This window comes from Drosophila miranda, chromosome XR (genome assembly GCF_003369915.1).
Source record: "Drosophila miranda strain MSH22 chromosome XR, D.miranda_PacBio2.1, whole genome shotgun sequence".
Classification (NCBI taxonomy): Eukaryota; Metazoa; Arthropoda; class Insecta; order Diptera; family Drosophilidae; genus Drosophila; species Drosophila miranda.
The window spans coordinates 44,043,338-44,066,176 of NC_046674.1; the positions used below are offsets into that span (position 1 = coordinate 44,043,338).

Consider the following 22,839-nt stretch of genomic DNA (forward strand, 5'->3'; position numbering starts at 1 on the left):
TCGGAAACGGTTTCTGGACGTTTCACATATCCACTTTCACCACTTATCTAATTGTGACGCCCAGCGCCAGGAAGACCAAGCGCCAAGACCAAGACCCCCCTCCACAGGCGCTCAGGGCGCTAATCACAGACTGCGAGGCCAAGGACACCGGCCTAATCGTAGGGTGCGACGCCAATGCACACCACTGCCAGTGGGGAAGCACTGACACCAACGAAAGGGGTGAGTACCTTTTCAACTATTTACTGACCACTCAGATGGTCCTTTTAAATAGGGGGAGTGATCCCACCTTCATTATTAAAAACCGCAAGGAGGTCCTGGACCTCACACTTGCCTCTCATGAGTTACACGGGAACATCGTATCCTGGAGGGTCCTGGAAGAGCACTCCTTCTCGGACCACAGGTACGTGGAAACCGTATTCTTTTTTTCACTATCGAGACCAGCTCAATTTCGGAACCTTAGGCGGACAAACTGGGCTCGGTACTCAGACCACCTCTGTCGTGTTCTCAATGAGACTCCACCTGAGGAGGAGATCTCCAGGAAAGCCACGACTCATCTTGTTAAACTATTTACCGACGCCTGCAATGAGGCGCTCGATAAATCCTGCCCCTCTAGCAAGAGCAGAGGCCGGAAGAAACCTGAATGGTGGAATCCGAAACTGAGGGAACTCCGGAAAGCCTCCCGAAGACTCTTCAATAAAGCTAAGGCTGAAAACGCTGAGCAGAACTGGGCCGATTACAAGGCCAGTCTGTCAGTTTACAATAAAGAACTGAGGAAAGCCAAACGCGCCTCATGGCGTAAGTTCTGTAGCGACATTGAGAATAACTCGGAAGCCTCGCGCTTGCGCAAAGTTCTCTCGAAGACTACACCCACTCTGTGCTACCTGAAGAACGCCGACCAATCATGGACAACGTCCAGCAATGAGTCGCTAAATCTTCTCCTTAACACCCACTTTCCCGGCTGCGATGAAAACAGACCACACTACATCGCGGCTCCCTCCGTTGCCTCAAGTGTTATCATGAACCTGCTAAGCCAGGAGAACATTTCCTTGGCAATAAAAAGCTTCAAACCATACAAGTCTGCGGGACCAGATGGCATCATCCCTGCCCAACTGATTCACGCTGGACAAAAAGCCACTAATTGGCTCAAAAGGATATACGAGGGAATCTTCTCCCATGGATATATCCCGGAAACCTGGCTTCATACCAAAGTCGTCTTCATCCCCAAGGCAGGCAAGCCCTCGCACACTGCCCCCAAAGATTTCAGACCCATAAGTCTATCGTCCTTCCTTCTGAAGACGATGGAACGGCTTTTGGGGATGCATCTCCCGGTAAATATGCCGCCTAGTCTATTCTCAGACTCCCAGCATGCCTATCGGAAAGGAAGATCCACCGAAACGGCCCTACACACGATCACATCGATCATAGAAGCGTCCCTCAACTGTAAGGAGTACACCCTGGTAGCCTTCCTTGACATAGAAGGTGCCTTTAATAACATCCTCCCGACCGCCATCACGGGTGCACTGACGGACCTGGGGGTTGACTCCCGGACGGTGAGCCTGATCGATCAGATGCTACAATGCAGGACGGTTGAGGCATCACTGGGGACGTCAACGTCCACCAGATTTGTCAGTAGAGGCACCCCGCAGGGCGGAGTCCTCTCGCCCCTCCTATGGAACGTGGCAGTGAACGAACTGCTGCGGGAGATAGAGGGGGGTGGCTGCCGCGTGGTGGCGTATGCGGACGATGTTGCTATAGCATTCTCGGGTAAATTCCCGCAGACGCTGTGTGAGGGCCTGACAAGCACTCTCATGAAGATGTCAAAATGGGCAGACAAATGCGGTCTAGGCGTCAACCCGTCTAAAACGAAACTGGTGCTCTTCACTAGGAAGTACAAAGTTCCGGCACTGATTCCCCCAAGACTATGTGGGAAGCGCTAATCTTCAGCAACAACGCCAAGTATCTTGGTCTAATCCTCGATAGAAAGCTCGATTGGAAATTGAGCATAGAGGATAGAGTAAAGAAGGCCACAGTAGCCCTCTATACTTGCAGGAAAGCCATCGGACTAAGATGGGGAATGACCCCCTATATAGTTCGGTGGCTTTACACCACCATCATACGACCGATCATGCTCTATGGAGCGGCAGTATGGTGGCCAGCCTTAGACAAAAGGACATGCCTCAATAAACTCAGCAGAGTTCAACGCATGGCAGAGCTATGCATAACTGGCGGGCTACGCACTACTCCAGGGGAAGCCCTGGATACTGTGCTGGACCTCCTCCCCATAGATCTCATGGGAAAGAAAGTGGCAACACTTTCCGCACTCAGAATGAGAGAAGCCAGACTGTGGAAAGCGTCCGCGGTTGGGCACTCGGGAATCCTGACGAGACACCCGCAATTACCAGAGAGGACAGATTATTGTGTCCCTAGTGATCTCCTCTCGACGCCTTTCCAGGTATCAATCCCATCTAGGGAGGACTGGGAGATGGGCGAACCAGAACCCGCAAATGCGGTTCACTTCTACACTGATGGCTCCAAGCTAGAGGGCCGCGTGGGAGGCGGAGTCTACTGCAGCGAGCTGAACATCAGTCATTGCTTCAGGCTCCCGGACCACTGCAGTGTGTTCCAAGCGGAGGTTGTAGCCATCAAGGAGGCCATTTCTATCGTCTCCAAACTACTTCTAGACACGCACTTAGTGTGCGTTTTCTCGGACAGCCAAGCAGCTATTAAAGCTCTAGGCTCAATATCGTCGACCTCAGCGACTGTAAATGACTGCCGCAGGTCTCTGCACGAGATCGCAGATCAGTTAGACCTCTTCCTTATATGGGTCCCAGGCCACAGGGACATCGAGGGGAACGACGCCGCCGACGAGCTAGCAAGGCAGGGTACTACAGTTCCTCTCCTTATGGAGAGGGAGCAGGTAGCGATGCCTCTGGCTACGTGCAGGCTCCTCACGCACGAATTGTTCGAGCAAAATGCCAATAGGAGATGGCAGCAAACCGTTTCCTGTAAAATCTCAAGATTGATATGGCCATATCGATCGAAGACGCGCTCAGCCGAGCTGTATAGGCTCAGCAGAGCACAGTGCTCTTCAGTTACTCGAGCCATTACGGGACACTGGCAGATTGGCACTCATGCCTCTAGACTGTCAATCCCTCATAACGACTTCTGCAGGAGTTGTCGCGACGAGGAAGAGGAGGAATCGGTCCCCCACTTCTTCTGCCACTGCCCGGCCCTTGGAAATCGTCGTCTTCGTATTCTCGGGGCCGCTTTCCTCACAGACATTTCGGACCTGTCCGAAATCAAACCGGGGACCTTGTCCAGATTCATCCAAGTCTCCGGATGGGACTGCCCTTAATTTGCAACAGCCTGTTTCTCCACGGTTTTTAAGCACTGGGAAGGGGCACACGCCCATGCGGCACCACAACGGACCTTCTACAGGTCCAAGTGAGCTTGGGAGGGTTTCATCACTCCCCCAGGCTACCGCCTGAACCTAACCTAACCTAACCGTAGTAGCCGTATTAGCGGAGAATCAATTGCCATAGTCGGAGATCAGGTCAAAACTCTTTATATTCTCCATCAAGAAACAATCAACTGAGTTGTCCTCATTTCTTATCCGTGCAACCACAATGAGCGCCACAGCAAAACGAGGCAGGGCCGGCTAGTTAAACAACAAAAATCGAAGTATAGAAGCAATATAAAGAAAATTCCGTTTTGTATAAGGAGACTTAAAAAAAAATGTAATAATGTTAATTATTATGTATTCTTCTTTTTAATAATAATATAATAATATAATAATAATAATTTAATTTACAAAGACTTGGAGGAAACTAATATATATTTAAATACTAATATTTAATATACTAGCTCAAAAAATACTTTTCTCAAAATTGTATGTCTTGTAACTCATTTTTAGCCTGCCCTAGAATCTTAAATGTTTGCGTCCGATAGGGTAGGGTAGCCTTAAAGCAATTTTGATCAGCGTTGGTGTCAGCAGTAGTAAATGTTAGGGAGGGTATTGGCATTTGCCTCATGCGTTGCGGGCGCTGCTGATGATATTGCTGGTTTGGATGAGTCTGATTACGTCTCTGGCAGTACATTTTTGCAGAGTTAGGAGGTTGAATGTCAACAAAAAACGGCTGCAGGTTGCGACTGTGCTCTTCAAAAATGTTCTCCATATGCAACATACACTCTTGCAGTTGAACCTATTTATATAAAAATAAAATTTAGTCAATGCCTTGGACTTCAATCTTTCTTATACAAACTTGTTCGATGCTGGTTAAGTCCGTAAGTAGACCTAATAAAAAGGGAAGATTATGGCCTGTGCGAAGATGACATTTTAGCCCACTCATTGAAGCGGCTATACTCGATGCTGCTATTGTGCTAGCTGGGTACTTTGCAAATTGATTTTCTGCGGAATAACAGTTATATAGCTTATATAACAGTTATATATAATAATAAGAATAATAAAATATTAAAATACCGAATATTCGGTAAAATGCACATCCCCACAACAAAACATGTCTGTCCAGAGAAGGGTTGGTAATTTCGGCTTCAGAATTCCAAAGGGGGCTCTAAAACACATGATGGGTATATTTTGGTATATTGTAAGGAATGGGCAGATCAAGCAGGCCAAGAATTGGGTTCTCATGCCGTATTGACTAGGAATAGTTTTTCTTAGCTCAAACTTGGTTCGCCATGGAGCTTAAATTTTGTCTGAAATATTGTGATCCCATAATTGTAAAAGTAACTCTCTGTCTACATTCCTCGATTCGGAAATTAAAAAAAAAACGGAAGGGATCGTTGTGAGGTGCTGTGGCGACCGCAACTCTACATTTATACCCGATACTAACTCCGGCAGACGCCGAAATTTTGAGATATACGTTGTTTAATGACATCTAACAGGAGTGTGGATACCAAATTTGGTTGCTCTAGCCTTAATAGTCTCTGAGATTTGTGGATGCCCCAGATTTTCGTCCTTTGCGGGGGCGGAAGAGGGTGTGGCGAAATTTTGAAACTAGCTCGTCAAGGTCCGATATCACAGGAGTGTGGATCAAAAATTTGGTTGCTCTAGCTTTTATAGTCTTTGAGATCTAGGAACTCACTTTTAGCAATAGGCAAAGCCGACCATGAAACCTGTTTGTTAGAGAGAGACAGAGCGAAGAGAATGAAATTTTGTTCATCAGATTCTGCAGTCTAGAAGATATAATCATTCTCTACGATTCTGCGTTTTCTCGTATCTTTGAAATTGTGGATGCCACAGATTTTCGACCTTTTTGGGGGCGGAAGTGGGCGGGGCGAAGTTTTGAAATATACCTGTAACAGTGACATGTCCCAGAAGTCTGGATACAAAATGTCGTTGCTCTAGCTCTTATAGTCTCTGAGCACTAGGCGCTCATAGGGACGACAGACAGATATGGCTCTATCGACTTGGCTTTTGATGCTGATCAAGAATATATATACATTATATGGTCGGAAACGGTTTCTGGACGTTTCACATATCCACTTTCACCACTTATCTAATTGTGACGCCCAGCGCCAGGAAGACCAAGCGCCAAGACCAAGACCCCCCTCCACAGGCGCTCAGGGCGCTAATCACAGACTGCGAGGCCAAGGACACCGGCCTAATCGTAGGGTGCGACGCCAATGCACACCACTGCCAGTGGGGAAGCACTGACACCAACGAAAGGGGTGAGTACCTTTTCAACTATTTACTGACCACTCAGATGGTCCTTTTAAATAGGGGGAGTGATCCCACCTTCATTATTAAAAACCGCAAGGAGGTCCTGGACCTCACACTTGCCTCTCATGAGTTACACGGGAACATCGTATCCTGGAGGGTCCTGGAAGAGCACTCCTTCTCGGACCACAGGTACGTGGAAACCGTATTCTTTTTTTCACTACCGAGACCAGCTCAATTTCGGAACCTTAGGCGGACAAACTGGGCTCGGTACTCAGACCACCTCTGTCGTGTTCTCAATGAGACTCCACCTGAGGAGGAGATCTCCAGGAAAGCCACGACTCATCTTGTTAAACTATTTACCGACGCCTGCAATGAGGCGCTCAATAAATCCTGCCCCTCTAGCAAGAGCAGATTCCGGAAGAAACCTGAATGGTTTAATCCGAAACTAAGGGAACTCCGGAAAGCCTCCCGAAGACTCTTCAATAAAGCTAAGGCTGAAAACGCTGAGCAGAACTGGGCCGATTACAAGGCCAGTCTGTCAGTTTACAATAAAGAACTGAGGAAAGCCAAACGCGCCTCATGGCGTAAGTTCTGTAGCGACATTGAGAATAACTCGGAAGCCTCGCGCTTGCGCAAAGTTCTCTCGAAGACTACACCCACTCTGTGCTACCTGAAGAACGCCGACCAATCATGGACAACGTCCAGCAATGAGTCGCTAAATCTTCTCCTTAACACCCACTTTCCCGGCTGCGATGAAAACAGACCACACTACATCGCGGCTCCCTCCGTTGCCTCAAGTGTTATCATGAACCTGCTAAGCCAGGAGAACATTTCCTGGGCAATAAAAAGCTTCAAACCATACAAGTCTGCGGGACCAGATGGCATCATCCCTGCCCAACTGATTCACGCTGGACAAAAAGCCACTAATTGGCTCAAAAGGATATACGAGGGAATCTTCTCCCATGGATATATCCCAGAAACCTGGCTTCATACCAAAGTCGTCTTCATCCCCAAGGCTGGCAAGCACTCGCACACTGCCCCCAAAGATTTCAGACCCATAAGTCTATCGTCCTTCCTTCTGAAGACGATGGAACGGCTTTTGGGGATGCATCTCACGGTAAATATGCCGCCTAGTCTATTCTCAGACTCCCAGCATGCCTATCGGAAAGGAAGATCCACCGAAACGGCCCTACACACGATCACATCGATCATAGAAGCGTCCCTCAACTGTAAGGAGTACACCCTGGTAGCCTTCCTTGACATAGAAGGTGCCTTTAATAACATCCTCCCGACCGCCATCACGGGTGCACTGACGGACCTGGGGGTTGACTCCCGGACGGTGAGCCTGATCGATCAGATGCTACAATGCAGGACGGTTGAAGCATCACTGGGGACGTCAACGTCCACCAGATTTGTCAGTAGAGGCACCCCGCAGGGCGGAGTCCTCTCGCCCCTCCTATGGAACGTGGCAGTGAACGAACTGCTGCGGGAGATAGAGGGGGGTGGCTGCCGCGTGGTGGCGTATGCGGACGATGTTGCTATAGCATTCTCGGGTAAATTCCCGCAGACGCTGTGTGAGGGCCTGACAAGCACTCACATGAAGATGTCAAAATGGGCAGACAAATGCGGTCTAGGCGTCAACCCGTCTAAAACGAAACTGGTGCTCTTCACTAGGAAGTACAAAGTTCCGGCACTGATTCCCCCAAGACTATGTGGGAAGCGCTAATCTTCAGCAACAACGCCAAGTATCTTGGTCTAATCCTCGATAGAAAGCTCGATTGGAAATTGAGCATAGAGGATAGAGTAAAGAAGGCCACAGTAGCCCTCTATACTTGCAGGAAAGCCATCGGACTAAGATGGGGAATGACCCCCTATATAGTTCGGTGGCTTTACACCACCATCATACGACCGATCATGCTCTATGGAGCGGTAGTATGGTGGCCAGCCTTAGACAAAAGGACATGCCTCAATAAACTCAGCAGAGTTCAACGCATGGCAGAGCTATGCATAACTGGCGGGCTACGCACTACTCCAGGGGAAGCCCTGGATACTGTGCTGGACCTCCTCCCCATAGATCTCATGGGAAAGAAAGTGGCAGCACTTTCCGCACTCAGAATGAGAGAAGCCAGACTGTGGAAAGCGTCCGCGGTTGGGCACTCGGGAATCCTGACGAGACACCCGCAATTATCAGAGAGGACAGATTATTGTGTCCCTAGTGATCTCCTCTCGACGCCTTTCCAGGTATCAATCCCATCTAGGGAGGACTGGGAGATGGGCGAACCAGAACCCGCAAATGCGGTTCACTTCTACACTGATGGCTCCAAGCTAGAGGGCCGCGTGGGAGGCGGAGTCTACTGCAGCGAGCTGAACATCAGTCATTGCTTCAGGCTCCCGGACCACTGCAGTGTGTTCCAAGCGGAGGTTGTAGCCATCAAGGAGGCCATTTCTATCGTCTCCAAACTACTTCTAGACACGCACTTAGTGTGCGTTTTCTCGGACAGCCAAGCAGCTATTAAAGCTCTAGGCTCAATATCGTCGACCTCAGCGACTGTAAATGACTGCCGCAGGTCTCTGCACGAGATCGCAGATCAGTTAGACCTCTTCCTTATATGGGTCCCAGGCCACAGGGACATCGAGGGGAACGACGCCGCCGACGAGCTAGCAAGGCAGGGTACTACAGTTCCTCTCCTTATGGAGAGGGAGCAGGTAGCGATGCCTCTGGCTACGTGCAGGCTCCTCACGCACGAATTGTTCGAGCAAAATGCCAATAGGAGATGGCAGCAAACCGTTTCCTGTAAAATCTCAAGATTGATATGGCCATATCGATCGAAGACGCGCTCAGCCGAGCTGTATAGGCTCAGCAGAGCACAGTGCTCTTCAGTTACTCGAGCCATTACGGGACACTGGCAGATTGGCACTCATGCCTCTAGACTGTCAATCCCTCATAACGACTTCTGCAGGAGTTGTCGCGACGAGGAAGAGGAGGAATCGGTCCCCCACTTCTTCTGCCACTGCCCGGCCCTTGGAAATCGTCGTCTTCGTATTCTCGGGGCCGCTTTCCTCACAGACATTTCGGACCTGTCCGAAATCAAACCGGGGACCTTGTCCAGATTCATCCAAGTCTCCGGATGGGACTGCCCTTAATTTGCAACAGCCTGTTTCTCCACGGTTTTTAGGCACTGGGAAGGGGCACACGCCCATGCGGCACCACAACGGACCTTCTACAGGTCCAAGTGAGCTTGGGAGGGTTTCATCACTCCCCAGGCTACCGCCTGAACCTAACCTAACCTAACCGTAGTAGCCGTATTAGCGGAGAATCAATTGCCATAGTCGGAGATCAGGTCAAAACTCTTTATATTCTCCATCAAGAAACAATCAACTGAGTTGTCCTCATTTCTTATCCGTGCAACCACAATGAGCGCCACAGCAAAACAAGGCAGGGCCGGCTAGTTAAACAACAAAAATCGAAGTATAGAGGCAATATAAAGAAAATTCCGTTTTGTATAAGGAGACTTAAAAAAAAAATGTAATAATGTTAATTATTATGTATTCTTCTTTTTTATGTGTAATTTAATTTACAAAGACTTGGAGGAAACTAATATATATTTAAATACTAATATTTAATATACTAGCTCAAAAAATACTTTTCTCAAAATTGTATGTCTTGTAACTCATTTTTAGCCTGCCCTAGAATCTTAAATGTTTGCGTCCGATAGGGTAGGGTAGCCTTAAAGCAATTTTGATCAGCGTTGGTGTCAGCAGTAGTAAATGTTAGGGAGGGTATTGGCATTTGCCTCATGCGTTGCGGGCGCTGCTGATGATATTGCTGGTTTGGATGAGTCTGATTACGTCTCTGGCAGTACATTTTTGCAGAGTTAGGAGGTTGAATGTCAACAAAAAACGGCTGCAGGTTGCGACTGTGCTCTTCAAAAATGTTCTCCATATGCAACATACACTCTTGCAGTTGAACCTATTTATATAAAAATAAAATTTAGTCAATGCCTTGGACTTCAATCTTTCTTATACAAACTTGTTCGATGCTGGTTAAGTCCGTAAGTAGACCTAATAAAAAGGGAAGATTATGGCCTGTGCGAAGATGACATTTTAGCCCACTCATTGAAGCGGCTATACTCGATGCTGCTATTGTGCTAGCTGGGTACTTTGCAAATTGATGTTCTGCGGAATAACAGTTATATAACTTATATAAGTGTTATATATAATAAGAAGAATAATAAAATATTAAAAAATATTGTAAAAGTAACTCTCTGTCTACATTCCTCGATTCGGAAATTAAAAAAAAAAAACGGAAGGGATCGTTGTGAGGTGCTGTGGCGACCGCAACTCTACATTTATACCCGATACTAACTCCGGCAGACGCCGAAATTTTGAGATATACGTTGTTTAATGACATCTAACAGGAGTGTGGATACCAAATTTGGTTGCTCTAGCCTTAATAGTCTCTGAGATTTGTGGATGCCCCAGATTTTCGTCCTTTGCGGGGGCGGAAGGGGGTGTGTTGAAATTTTGAAACTAGCTCGTCAAGGTCCGATATCACAGGAGTGTGGATCAAAAATTTGTTTGCTCTAGCTTTTATAGTCTCTGAGATCTAGGAACTCACTTTTAGCAATAGGCAAAGCCGACCATGAAACCTGTGTGTTAGAGAGAGACAGAGCGAAGAGAATGAAATTTTGTTAATCAGATTCTGCAGTCTAGAAGATTTAATCATTCTCTACGATTCTGCGTTTTCTCGTATCTTTGAAATTGTGGATGCCACAGATTTTCGACCTTTTTGGGGGCGGAAGTGGGCGGGGCGAAGTTTTGAAATATACCTGTAACAGTGACATGTCCCAGAAGTCTGGATACAAAATGTCGTTGCTCTAGCTCTTATAGTCTCTGAGCACTAGGCGCTCATAGGGACGACAGACAGATATGGCTCTATCGACTTGGCTTTTGATGCTGATCAAGAATATATATACATTATATGGTCGGAAACGGTTTCTGGACGTTTCACATATCCACTTTCACCACTTATCTAATTGTGACGCCCAGCGCCAGGAAGACCAAGCGCCAAGACCAAGACCCCCCTCCACAGGCGCTCAGGGCGCTAATCACAGACTGCGAGGCCAAGGACACCGGCCTAATCGTAGGGTGCGACGCCAATGCACACCACTGCCAGTGGGGAAGCACTGACACCAACGAAAGGGGTGAGTACCTTTTCAACTATTTACTGACCACTCAGATGGTCCTTTTAAATAGGGGGAGTGATCCCACCTTCATTATTAAAAACCGCAAGGAGGTCCTGGACCTCACACTTGCCTCTCATGAGTTACACGGGAACATCGTATCCTGGAGGGTCCTGGAAGAGCACTCCTTCTCGGACCACAGGTACGTGGAAACCGTATTCTTTTTTTCACTACCGAGACCAGCTCAATTTCGGAACCTTAGGCGGACAAACTGGGCTCGGTACTCAGACCACCTCTGTCGTGTTCTCAATGAGACTCCACCTGAGGAGGAGATCTCCAGGAAAGCCACGACTCATCTTGTTAAACTATTTACCGACGCCTGCAATGAGGCGCTCGATAAATCCTGCCCCTCTAGCAAGAGCAGAGGCCGGAAGAAACCTGAATGGTGGAATCCGAAACTGAGGGAACTCCGGAAAGCCTCCCGAAGACTCTTCAATAAAGCTAAGGCTGAAAACGCTGAGCAGAACTGGGCCGATTACAAGGCCAGTCTGTCAGTTTACAATAAAGAACTGAGGAAAGCCAAACGCGCCTCATGGCGTAAGTTCTGTAGCGACATTGAGAATAACTCGGAAGCCTCGCGCTTGCGCAAAGTTCTCTCGAAGACTACACCCACTCTGTGCTACCTGAAGAACGCCGACCAATCATGGACAACGTCCAGCAATGAGTCGCTAAATCTTCTCCTTAACACCCACTTTCCCGGCTGCGATGAAAACAGACCACACTACATCGCGGCTCCCTCCGTTGCCTCAAGTGTTATCATGAACCTGCTAAGCCAGGAGAACATTTCCTGGGCAATAAAAAGCTTCAAACCATACAAGTCTGCGGGACCAGATGGCATCATCCCTGCCCAACTGATTCACGCTGGACAAAAAGCCACTAATTGGCTCAAAAGGATATACGAGGGAATCTTCTCCCATGGATATATCCCGGAAACCTGGCTTCATACCAAAGTCGTCTTCATCCCCAAGGCAGGCAAGCCCTCGCACACTGCCCCCAAAGATTTCAGACCCATAAGTCTATCGTCCTTCCTTCTGAAGACGATGGAACGGCTTTTGGGGATGCATCTCACGGTAAATATACCGCCTAGTCTATTCTCAGACTCCCAGCATGCCTATTGGAAAGGAAGATCCACCGAAACGGCCCTACACACGATCACATCGATCATAGAAGCGTCCCTCAACTGTAAGGAGTACACCCTGGTAGCCTTCCTTGACATAGAAGGTGCCTTTAATAACATCCTCCCGACCGCCATCACGGGTGCACTGACGGACCTGGGGGTTGACTCCCGGACGGTGAGCCTGATCGATCAGATGCTACAATGCAGGACGGTTGAGGCATCTGGGGACGTCAACGTCCACCAGATTTGTCAGTAGAGGCACCCCGCAGGGCGGAGTCCTCTCGCCCCTCCTATGGAACGTGGCAGTGAACGAACTGCTGCGGGAGATAGAGGGGGGTGGCTGCCGCGTGGTGGCGTATGCGGACGATGTTGCTATAGCATTCTCGGGTAAATTCCCGCAGACGCTGTGTGAGGGCCTGACAAGCACTCTCATGAAGATGTCAAAATGGGCAGACAAATGCGGTCTAGGCGTCAACCCGTCTAAAACGAAACTGGTGCTCTTCACTAGGAAGTACAAAGTTCCGGCACTGATTCCCCCAAGACTATGTGGGAAGCGCTAATCTTCAGCAACAACGCCAAGTATCTTGGTCTAATCCTCGATAGAAAGCTCGATTGGAAATTGAGCATAGAGGATAGAGTAAAGAAGGCCACAGTAGCCCTCTATACTTGCAGGAAAGCCATCGGACTAAGATGGGGAATGACCCCCTATATAGTTCGGTGGCTTTACACCACCATCATACGACCGATCATGCTCTATGGAGCGGTAGTATGGTGGCCAGCCTTAGACAAAAGGACATGCCTCAATAAACTCAGCAGAGTTCAACGCATGGCAGAGCTATGCATAACTGGCGGGCTACGCACTACTCCAGGGGAAGCCCTGGATACTGTGCTGGACCTCCTCCCCATAGATCTCATGGGAAAGAAAGTGGCAACACTTCCGCACTCAGAATGAGAGAAGCCAGACTGTGGAAAGCGTCCGCGGTTGGGCATTTGGGAATCCTGACGAGACACCCGCAATTACCAGAGAGGACAGATTATTGTGTCCCTAGTGATCTCCTCTCGACGCCTTTCCAGGTATCAATCCCATCTAGGGAGGACTGGGAGATGGGCGAACCAGAACCCGCAAATGCGGTTCACTTCTACACTGATGGCTCCAAGCTAGAGGGCCGCGTGGGAGGCGGAGTCTACTGCAGCGAGCTGAACATCAGTCATTGCTTCAGGCTCCCGGACCACTGCAGTGTGTTCCAAGCGGAGGTTGTAGCCATCAAGGAGGCCATTTCTATCGTCTCCAAACTACTTCTAGACACGCACTTAGTGTGCGTTTTCTCGGACAGCCAAGCAGCTATTAAAGCTCTAGGCTCAATATCGTCGACCTCAGCGACTGTAAATGACTGCCGCAGGTCTCTGCACGAGATCGCAGATCAGTTAGACCTCTTCCTTATATGGGTCCCAGGCCACAGGGACATCGAGGGGAACGACGCCGCCGACGAGCTAGCAAGGCAGGGTACTACAGTTCCTCTCCTTATGGAGAGGGAGCAGGTAGCGATGCCTCTGGCTACGTGCAGGCTCCTCACGCACGAATTGTTCGAGCAAAATGCCAATAGGAGATGGCAGCAAACCGTTTCCTGTAAAATCTCAAGATTGATATGGCCATATCGATCGAAGAAGCGCTCAGCCGAGCTGTATAGGCTCAGCAGAGCACAGTGCTCTTCAGTTACTCGAGCCATTACGGGACACTGGCAGATTGGCAGTCATGCCTCTAGACTGTCAATCCCTCATAACGACTTCTGCAGGAGTTGTCGCGACGAGGAAGAGGAGGAATCGGTCCCCCACTTCTTCTGCCACTGCCCGGCCCTTGGAAATCGTCGTCTTCGTATTCTCGGGGCCGCTTTCCTCACAGACATTTCGGACCTGTCCGAAATCAAACCGGGGACCTTGTCCAGATTCATCCAAGTCTCCGGATGGGACTGCCCTTAATTTGCAACAGCCTGTTTCTCCACGGTTTTTAGGCACTGGGAAGGGGCACACGCCCATGCGGCACCACAACGGACCTTCTACAGGTCCAAGTGAGCTTGGGAGGGTTTCATCACTCCCCCAGGCTACCGCCTGAACCTAACCTAACCTAACCGTAGTAGCCGTATTAGCGGAGAATCAATTGCCATAGTCGGAGATCAGGTCAAAACTCTTTATATTCTCCATCAAGAAACAATCAACTGAGTTGTCCTCATTTCTTATCCGTGCAACCACAATGAGCGCCACAGCAAAACGAGGCAGGGCCGGCTAGTTAAACAACAAAAATCGAAGTATAGAGGCAATATAAAGAAAATTCCGTTTTGTATAAGGAGACTTAAAAAAAAAATGTAATAATGTTAATTATTATGTATTCTTCTTTTTTATGTGTAATTTAATTTACAAAGACTTGGAGGAAACTAATATATATTTAAATACTAATATTTAATATACTAGCTCAAAAAATACTTTTCTCAAAATTGTATGTCTTGTAACTCATTTTTAGCCTGCCCTAGAATCTTAAATGTTTGCGTCCGATAGGGTAGGGTAGCCTTAAAGCAATTTTGATCAGCGTTGGTGTCAGCAGTAGAAAATGTTAGGGAGGGTATTGGCATTTGCCTCATGCGTTGCGGGCGCTGCTGATGATATTGCTGGTTTGGATGAGTCTGATTACGTCTCTGGCAGTACATTTTTGCAGAGTTAGGAGGTTGAATGTCAACAAAAAACGGCTGCAGGTTGCGACTGTGCTCTTCAAAAATGTTCTCCATATGCAACATACACTCTTGCAGTTGAACCTATTTATATAAAAATAAAATTTAGTCAATGCCTTGGACTTCAATCTTTCTTATACAAACTTGTTCGATGCTGGTTAAGTCCGTAAGTAGACCTAATAAAAAGGGAAGATTATGGCCTGTGCGAAGATGACATTTTAGCCCACTCATTGAAGCGGCTGTACTCGATGCTGCTATTGTGCTAGCTGGGTACTTTGCAAATTGATGTTCTGCGGAATAACAGTTATATAGCTTATATAACAGTTATATATAATAATAAGAATAATAAAATATTAAAATACCGAATATTCGGTAAAATGCACATCCCCACAACAAAACATGTCTGTCCAGAGAAGGGTTGGTAATTTCGGCTTCAGAATTCCAAAGGGGGCTCTAAAACACATGATGGGTATATTTTGGTATATTGTAAGGAATGGGCAGATCAAGCAGGCCAAGAATTGGGTTCTCATGCCGTATTGACTAGGAATAGTTTTCCTTAGCTCAAACTTGGTTCGCCATGGAGCTTAAATTTTGTCTGAAATATTGTGATCCCATAATTGTAAAAGTAACTCTATGTCTACATTCCTCGATTCGGAAATTAAAAAAAAACGGAAGGGATCGTTGTGAGGTGCTGTGGCGACCGCAACTCTACATTTATACCCGATACTAACTCCGGCAGACGCCGAAATTTTGAGATATACGTTGTTTAATGACATCTAACAGGAGTGTGGATACCAAATTTGGTTGCTCTAGCCTTAATAGTCTCTGAGATTTGTGGATGCCCCAGATTTTCGTCCTTTGCGGGGGCGGAAGGGGGTGTGGCGAAATTTTGAAACTAGCTCGTCAAGGTCCGATATCACAGGAGTGTGGATCAAAAATTTGGTTGCTCTAGCTTTTATAGTCTCTGAGATCTAGGAACTCACTTTTAGCAATAGGCAAAGCCGACAATGAAACCTGTGTGTTAGAGAGAGACAGAGCGAAGAGAATGAAATTTTGTTCATCAGATTCTGCAGTCTAGAAGATATAATCATTCTCTACGATTCTGCGTTTTCTCGTATCTTTGAAATTGTGGATGCCACAGATTTTCGACCTTTTTGGGGCGGAAGTGGGCGGGGCGAAGTTTTGAAATATACCTGTAACAGTGACATGTCCCAGAAGTCTGGATACAAAATGTCGTTGCTCTAGCTCTTATAGTCTCTGAGCACTAGGCGCTCATAGGGACGACAGACAGATATGGCTCTATCGACTTGGCTTTTGATGCTGATCAAGAATATATATACATTATGGGGTCGGAAACGGTTTCTGGACGTTTCACATATCCACTTTCACCACTTATCTAATTGTGACGCCCAGCGCCAGGAAGACCAAGCGCCGGCGCCACAAACACCACAACAATATCACTAGAAACACCAAGACAAGCCATGAAGACTATAAAATAAGTATTAGTAGGATAAGTAGAACATAAGCTACAAATACATGAAGACCTGCCACATAAAAAATAAATATAAATAAACAAACAATAAAAGATACATAAAACCAACCACAGCTGATCACCACCAATGGGCCCGTAGCACAGCCACCCACGGTCACACCCACAGCTGACCGCCCCAAGTGTGACCATAACCCAAGCTCCAACGGGCACACTATCAGCCGATCCGTACAAACGCGTTAGGGACCCCTCAGCACAACGCGCTAGGGACAGACCGTACGATCAGCTGCTTTTCGGAAATAAAAGGGGCTCCGCCAGAGCGATCAGCATCAGTTCGGCTCCGGCCCGTGGAGAGGTAAGCATCAGTAGCAGCCACCAGCAGCCCCAGCGATCCTCCAATCCTCCTCGGAGCGCATTAAACCTCCGCCACCTTTCCCCTCGGAGCGCATTCACCCTCCGCAACATTATTTCTCCTCGGAGCGCATTCACCCTCCGCAACATTATTTCTCCTCGGAGCGCATTCACCCTCCGCAACATTATTTCTCCTCGGAGCGCATTCACCCTCCGCAACATTATTTCTCCACGGAGCGCATTCACCCTCCGCAACATTATTTCTCCTCGGAGCGCATTAACCCTCCGCAACATTATTTCTCCTCGGAGCGCATTAACCCTCCGCAACATTATTTCTCCTCGGAACGCATTAGCCCTCCGCAACATTAGAGCACATTAGACCTCCGCGACCTCAACCGACACCGACCAAAAGACTACCAGGACCCGCCCGCAACCATCCGCCACGTGCGGCCAACCCGAAGGACGACCCCGAAGGAAGAGCCAGCAGAAAATTACCCGCGCAACTACCAAACTTTGTACCTTTAAGAACAATAAAAATAACTCTATCTCTTTTATTACCGCTCAAAGCCCGCCTTATTCTTGAACCACGAGACTCTCTTTCAGCTACCACACCCAGAGATCAAACAAATTTCTGTGGAACCCGGCGCGACGAGCATACCCCGGCCGAAGCGCCGTCACAGTGGCGCCCGAGCAGGTTGTGGTAGCATAAGAAGCATAATCTCAAAGGTCAAGATGGCAAAACAATGGATAAACCAAGCAACGAAACTGGAGTTACAAAACTATTGCGAGGAATTCGGATTGGAGAAACTGGATGGACTAGAAACCCAAAAGAAACAACTACTACAATTTTCGGAGAGAACAGACCTTCCAATACATATTCGAGAGAGGCTAGAACAACTAGCAAATACCCAAACACGAGGGAGAAGCCCGAGAACCAAGGGCCCAAGGCAACAATCACCAAAAGGAGTACCACAAAAACCAACAATGGAAGAGAGCCAAGGGGAGACCAGGACAGGCAGGAAGAAATCGCTATTTCCAAAACAGATAAAGAAAGGATCACCAGAAGCAGTAGCGATAATAGAAAAAATACGCAAGTGGGAACTGATCTTTACAGGAAAAGGAGGGCTGCTAGAATTCCTAAGCAGGATGGAGGAATTAGCAGAAACCTACGGGGTAGAACCGGACCACCTCGTATTCGCAATGCCGATAATTCTGGAAGAAAGCGCACTAGACTGGTGGCACACAAAGCCAGCGCCAGTCACATCATGGGAGGATGCAAAGGTCGGACTAAAAGAGAACTTCGTATCCCCCAGATACCAAGAGGAGCTTGCAAAACAAGTGGCAGAGCGAAAACAAGCGGAAACAGAACCAGTTCGAGACTTTATCCAAGAAATAAGGAAGTTAATGAGGTTCGGAACCTACACAGAGCAGGAAAAACTGGAAATAATATACCAGAACTGCCGGCTGCCGCTGAAACTATACGTGAAGAGGAGAGAATTCCAAACGCTGTCGGAATTCATGATCATCACAGAGGAATTCGAAAAAATTGAGACAGATGCAGGACTCTTCAAGGTTACAGGTCGCCAATGGAATAACCCACAAAACGACCAACCAGCTTGGCAAAGGACGCAATACCGACAAAGGAAATGTCAAAGATGTGGAAACTATGGGCACGAGGCCCGAACATGCAACAGGGAACCCGTACTGTACTGCTGTACCTGCAACAAACAAGGAGTACGCACAATAGACTGCTGCAGAAAACAACCGGAAAACACACAGGGCGCAGGACCAACCCGCGAATCTCCTGTGGCCCAAAACCAGCTGAGCGGGACAACACACAATTAATATTTAACAAGAACCTACTTTTAGGACGGGCCAGGATTGGATCACAACTGATGGATGTAATCATCGATACAGGGGCAACAAGATGCATGATAAACGAAAGGGCGGCCGAAAAACTAAAAGAAGAAGGCATCGAAGGAGTGGAAAACAGATTAATCCGTCTCGCGGATGGGAGCACTCGGAGAACAACACGGAGAATCCAACTAACAGTAGAACTAGGGGGAAAAGAGACCACCCAATCATTCCTAATCATGACAGGGGTACCAGACACCCCCATACTAGGGATGGAATTTTTAAAGGATGCAGGCACATCAATAACGTGCGGAGAAGCCACAGTAAACTTCAACGGGGAACCAAACCCAAAGAGAAAGGAGGAAAGCGCAAGAAATTCAGTAACAGAGCCGACGGACGAAGAAATCGAAAAATGGATTAAAACGGAGGTACAAAAATCCAACACTCTTGAAGGGGTGAGCAATGTTACGAAACATCGGATATTTCTGAAGGATGACAGACCAGTCAAACAGAGGTATTACCCTAGAAACCCAGCGCAAATGGAAATCATCAACAAAGAGATCAGCGAACTCATAAAGCAAGATCTAATAGAACCATCACACAGCCCATACAGCTCGCCGATTGTTCTCATAAAAAAGAAAACCGGAGATTGGAGGTTAAACAAAAAAACAGAGAAGGATGCATACCCATTACCACGGATGGACTTTATTCTAAATCAGCTTAAAGAGGCTAAATACATTAGCACGCTCGACTTAAAGTCAGGGTATTGGCAAATCCCTATGGAAAAACAGAGCCGACACTACACAGCCTTTACAGCTCCCGGGCGAGGATTGTACCAATGGAAGGTCATGCCATTCGGACTCACAACAGCACCTGCTACGTTCCAAAGAGCCCTAGACTCGGTTATCGGACCGGACATGGAACCATTCGCTTTCGCATACCTAGACGACATAATCGTAATTGGGCGGACGAAAGTTGAACACATGCAGAAACTACAAACGGTATTCGAACGACTACGGACAGCAAACCTACGCATCAACGCAGCAAAATGTGACTTTTTCCAAAAGAAACTTAAATACCTAGGACACATGGTGAGCGAGGAAGGAATACACACAGACCCAGATAAAGTGGCGGCCATTAAAGAACTCACCGCACCAACTACACTGAAACAGCTGCACAGTTTTTTGGGCCTGGCATCTTGGTACCGCAGATTCGTACCAGCGTACACCGAACGAGCAAAAGCTCTACAAGACCTATTAAAAAAGGGGCAAAAATTTGAGTGGGGCGAAGCACAAGAGAACAGCTTCCAAGACCTAAAGCTGTGTCTAACGGAAGCACCAATATTAGCATGCCCGGACTTCAGAAAAACATTCATACTGCAAACAGACGCAAGCGACTGCGGCCTAGGAGCGGTGTTGACCCAGGAAGATGCGGACGGAGAACATGTAATTTCCTACGCAAGCCGCAAGCTCAAAAGCGAGGAAACGAAATACTCCGCAACGGAAAAAAAATGCCTAGCCATCTACTGGGGTATACACAAGATGAGGATGTACCTGGAAGGCTACCGATTTATCGTAATTACAGATCACCGGTCCCTCAAATGGTTAAATTCCATCGAAAGCCCATCCGGACGAGTAGCAAGATGGGCATTGGGACTGCAACCATTCTCATTCGAAATACGATATCGGAAAGGCAAGTTGAACGCAGTGGCGGACGGACTCTCCCGCTTACCACGCGAAGAAACCCGAATAGCAGAAATCGTAGAATGCGCTTGGTATCAAAACAAATGGAACCAAGTAGAGATGACACCAAAAGAAGCTACGGATTATACCATAAAACACGGAAGATTATACCGACACATACCAAGCCAAACCGACGAAGACAATAAACCCTGGAAACTGTGCGTTCCAAAACAAGAGAGACAGAGGGTACTAACCGAAAATCACACAAACCCAACAGCCGGACATCTCGGGATCAGACGCACGAAAATCAGAATAAGGCAACGATACTTTTGGCCAGGGCCAAGCAGAGACGTAACACGATTCGTACGAACATGCGAAAGCTGCCAAAAATTTAAGGTATCGCAGCAAGCAGCGGCAGGCAAAATGCTGACCAAAATCGCAAACGCACCATGGGAAACAATAGGCGTCGATTTCGTGGGACCACTCCCAAGATCGCCGCACGGCAACACCGCACTAATCGTGTTTATCATAAATTTTCGAAATGGGTGGAGGTCACACCGACAAGAAGCGCAACAGCTGACGCATTCCTAAAGGCGTTCAGAGAAAAAATACTGGCGAGGGGAGGTGCACCAAAGCGAGTGATCTCAGACAACGGCGTACAATTTACAAGCAGAAAGACGAAACAGGTAATGAAAACGTGGGGCATCACCCAACAATTCACGGCACCATACACACCACAAGAAAATCCAACCGAACGAGCGAACCGAACACTAAAGACGATGATCGCACAATTCGCGGGAGGGAAACACAACAAATGGGACGAACAACTACCAGAACTAACCCTAGCGATAAATAGCAGCAAGTCAGAAGCAACAGGGTTTAGTCCAGCATACCTGATATTCGGGAGAGAACTTAGATTGCCGGGCAACCTATTCGACGAGGTAACACTAGGGTCAGGGTTCAACAATCAAACAAACCAGGAAAACACCGACAAACGAAAACAAACAGAAACAATAGCCAGGCAAAACATGGAAGAAGCAGCAGCAAAACAAGCAAGACATTACAATTTGAGAAAGCGAGCATGGAAGCCAAAAAGAGGGGACTTAGTATGGGTACGAACGCACCCACTATCGAAAAAAATCGACAAGACAACAGCGAAACTAGAACCGAAATACACCGGTCCGTGTAAGGTACTTGAACTAACCTCTCCAGTGATCATAACAGTACAAGATACGACAACGAACAAAAAACTACGGGCACACGTCTCACAACTAAAACCAGCAAAACTAGAGGAAGCAAACACAATAACGATGCCCTCTCTCTACCTTTTCAGACAGATGGAAAATAAAGAAGATAAATTCAACATTTCGGCCCGGAAATTCAAAGAAAGGATGGCACAGGCCAGCCACAAAAACCGAGCGGCAAAACTACTATCGGCCGCCCCCCCACTCAGCTCACGGATGAAAGTATCAGGAACAAAGGTGTCAGCACCAAGGAAAACAGCAACAAACAAAACGATGGAAACCACGGCAGGACAGCGCGAGACTCGAGGAGAACAAGTAGCAACGCACAATGAAGTAATCCCAACAAAAAAGAGGATCAGCTGGGCAAACTAGGCCAACCTACAGGAACAAACGGCACGAAGAATCAGCGAACAACAAGGCCCGGAACTTTCCTGGGCAAAACAAGTGGAAGACGAAGAGTCCGACCGGGACGTGCTAGACCTAAACCCCGAGCGGCCAACACCAGAACCGGAAACCCAGAAACCCATCCAGAGAGGCACCATCCCGGGCGAATGGGAGGTCCCGGAAAAATTCGAACTAGCGACCACGGCGATCGAACTAGTCAAAGCAAAACTCCACGACCGCCCAAAACACACTCAACGACGGTTCAAACTACGGAACGAGAAACAGGAGGCGTGTTGGGTGAAGATCGGCCGAGCTGGAGATGTCCGCATCAGCGCATGGTTCCAAACAAAGTCAATTGGCGACGCTCCACTGGGAAAGGAGGGGGAGTGTGACGCCCAGCGCCAGGAAGACCAAGCGCCGGCGCCACAAACCCCACAACAATATCACTAGAAACACCAAGACAAGCCATGAAGACTATAAAATAAGTATTAGTAGGATAAGTAGAACATAAGCTACAAATACATGAAGACCTGCCACATAAGAAATAAATATAAATAAACAAACAATAAAAGATACATAAAACCAACCACAGCTGATCACCACCAATGGGCCCGTAGCACAGCCCCCACGGTCACACCCACAGCTGATTGCCCCAAGTGTGACCATAACCCAAGCTCCAACGGGCACACTATCAGCCGATCCGTACAAACGCGTTAGGGACCCCTCAGCACAACGCGCTAGGGACAGACCGTACGATCAGCTGCTTTTCGGAAATAAAAGGGGCTCCGCCAGAGCGATCAGCATCAGTTCGGCTCCGGCCCGTGGAGAGGTAAGCATCAGTAGCAGCCACCAGCAGCCCCAGCGATCCTCCAATCCTCCTCGGAGCGCATTAAACCTCCGCCACCTTTCCCCTCGGAGCGCATTAACCCTCCGCAACATTATTTCTCCTCGGAGCGCATTCACCCTCCGCAACATTATTTCTCCTCGGAGCGCATTCACCCTCCGCAACATTATTTCTCCTCGGAGCGCATTCACCCTCCGCAACATTATTTCTCCTCGGAGCGCATTCACCCTC

At 47.9% G+C, this 22,839-nt stretch overlaps 1 protein-coding gene and 3 long non-coding RNA genes across 4 annotated transcripts; 1 reads left to right on the top strand and 3 right to left on the bottom strand.

Annotated features, from left to right (window-relative positions):
• Positions 1-3,981: 3,981 nt before the first annotated feature.
• LOC117186354 lies at positions 3,982-4,404 on the bottom strand. The gene is made up of 2 exons (XR_004471458.1): positions 4,263-4,404; positions 3,982-4,202 (listed from the first exon to the last, which is right to left on the bottom strand). It is a non-coding gene; the product is annotated as an uncharacterized LOC117186354 (long non-coding RNA).
• Positions 4,405-8,968: 4,564 nt separating this feature from the next.
• On the bottom strand, positions 8,969-9,879 carry LOC117186704. The gene is made up of 2 exons (XR_004471645.1): positions 9,711-9,879; positions 8,969-9,650 (listed from the first exon to the last, which is right to left on the bottom strand). It is a non-coding gene; the product is annotated as an uncharacterized LOC117186704 (long non-coding RNA).
• Positions 9,880-14,162: 4,283 nt separating this feature from the next.
• On the bottom strand, positions 14,163-15,137 carry LOC117186703. Its single transcript, XR_004471644.1, has 3 exons — positions 15,123-15,137; positions 14,905-15,050; positions 14,163-14,844 (listed from the first exon to the last, which is right to left on the bottom strand). It is a non-coding gene; the product is annotated as an uncharacterized LOC117186703 (long non-coding RNA).
• Positions 15,138-16,963: 1,826 nt separating this feature from the next.
• LOC117186425 lies at positions 16,964-22,144 on the top strand. Its single transcript, XM_033387229.1, has 2 exons — positions 16,964-20,822; positions 21,470-22,144. The coding sequence occupies exon 1, from the start codon at positions 17,333-17,335 to the stop codon at positions 18,443-18,445; it is 1,113 nt and encodes a 370-aa protein (XP_033243120.1). The 5' UTR covers positions 16,964-17,332; the 3' UTR covers positions 18,446-20,822; positions 21,470-22,144.
• Positions 22,145-22,839: the final 695 nt, after the last annotated feature.

Coding starts and splice junctions, on each gene's coding strand:
- LOC117186425 (XM_033387229.1), top strand. CDS start 17,333: ATGGCAAAACAATGGATAAACCAAGCAACGAAACTGGAGTTACAAAAC.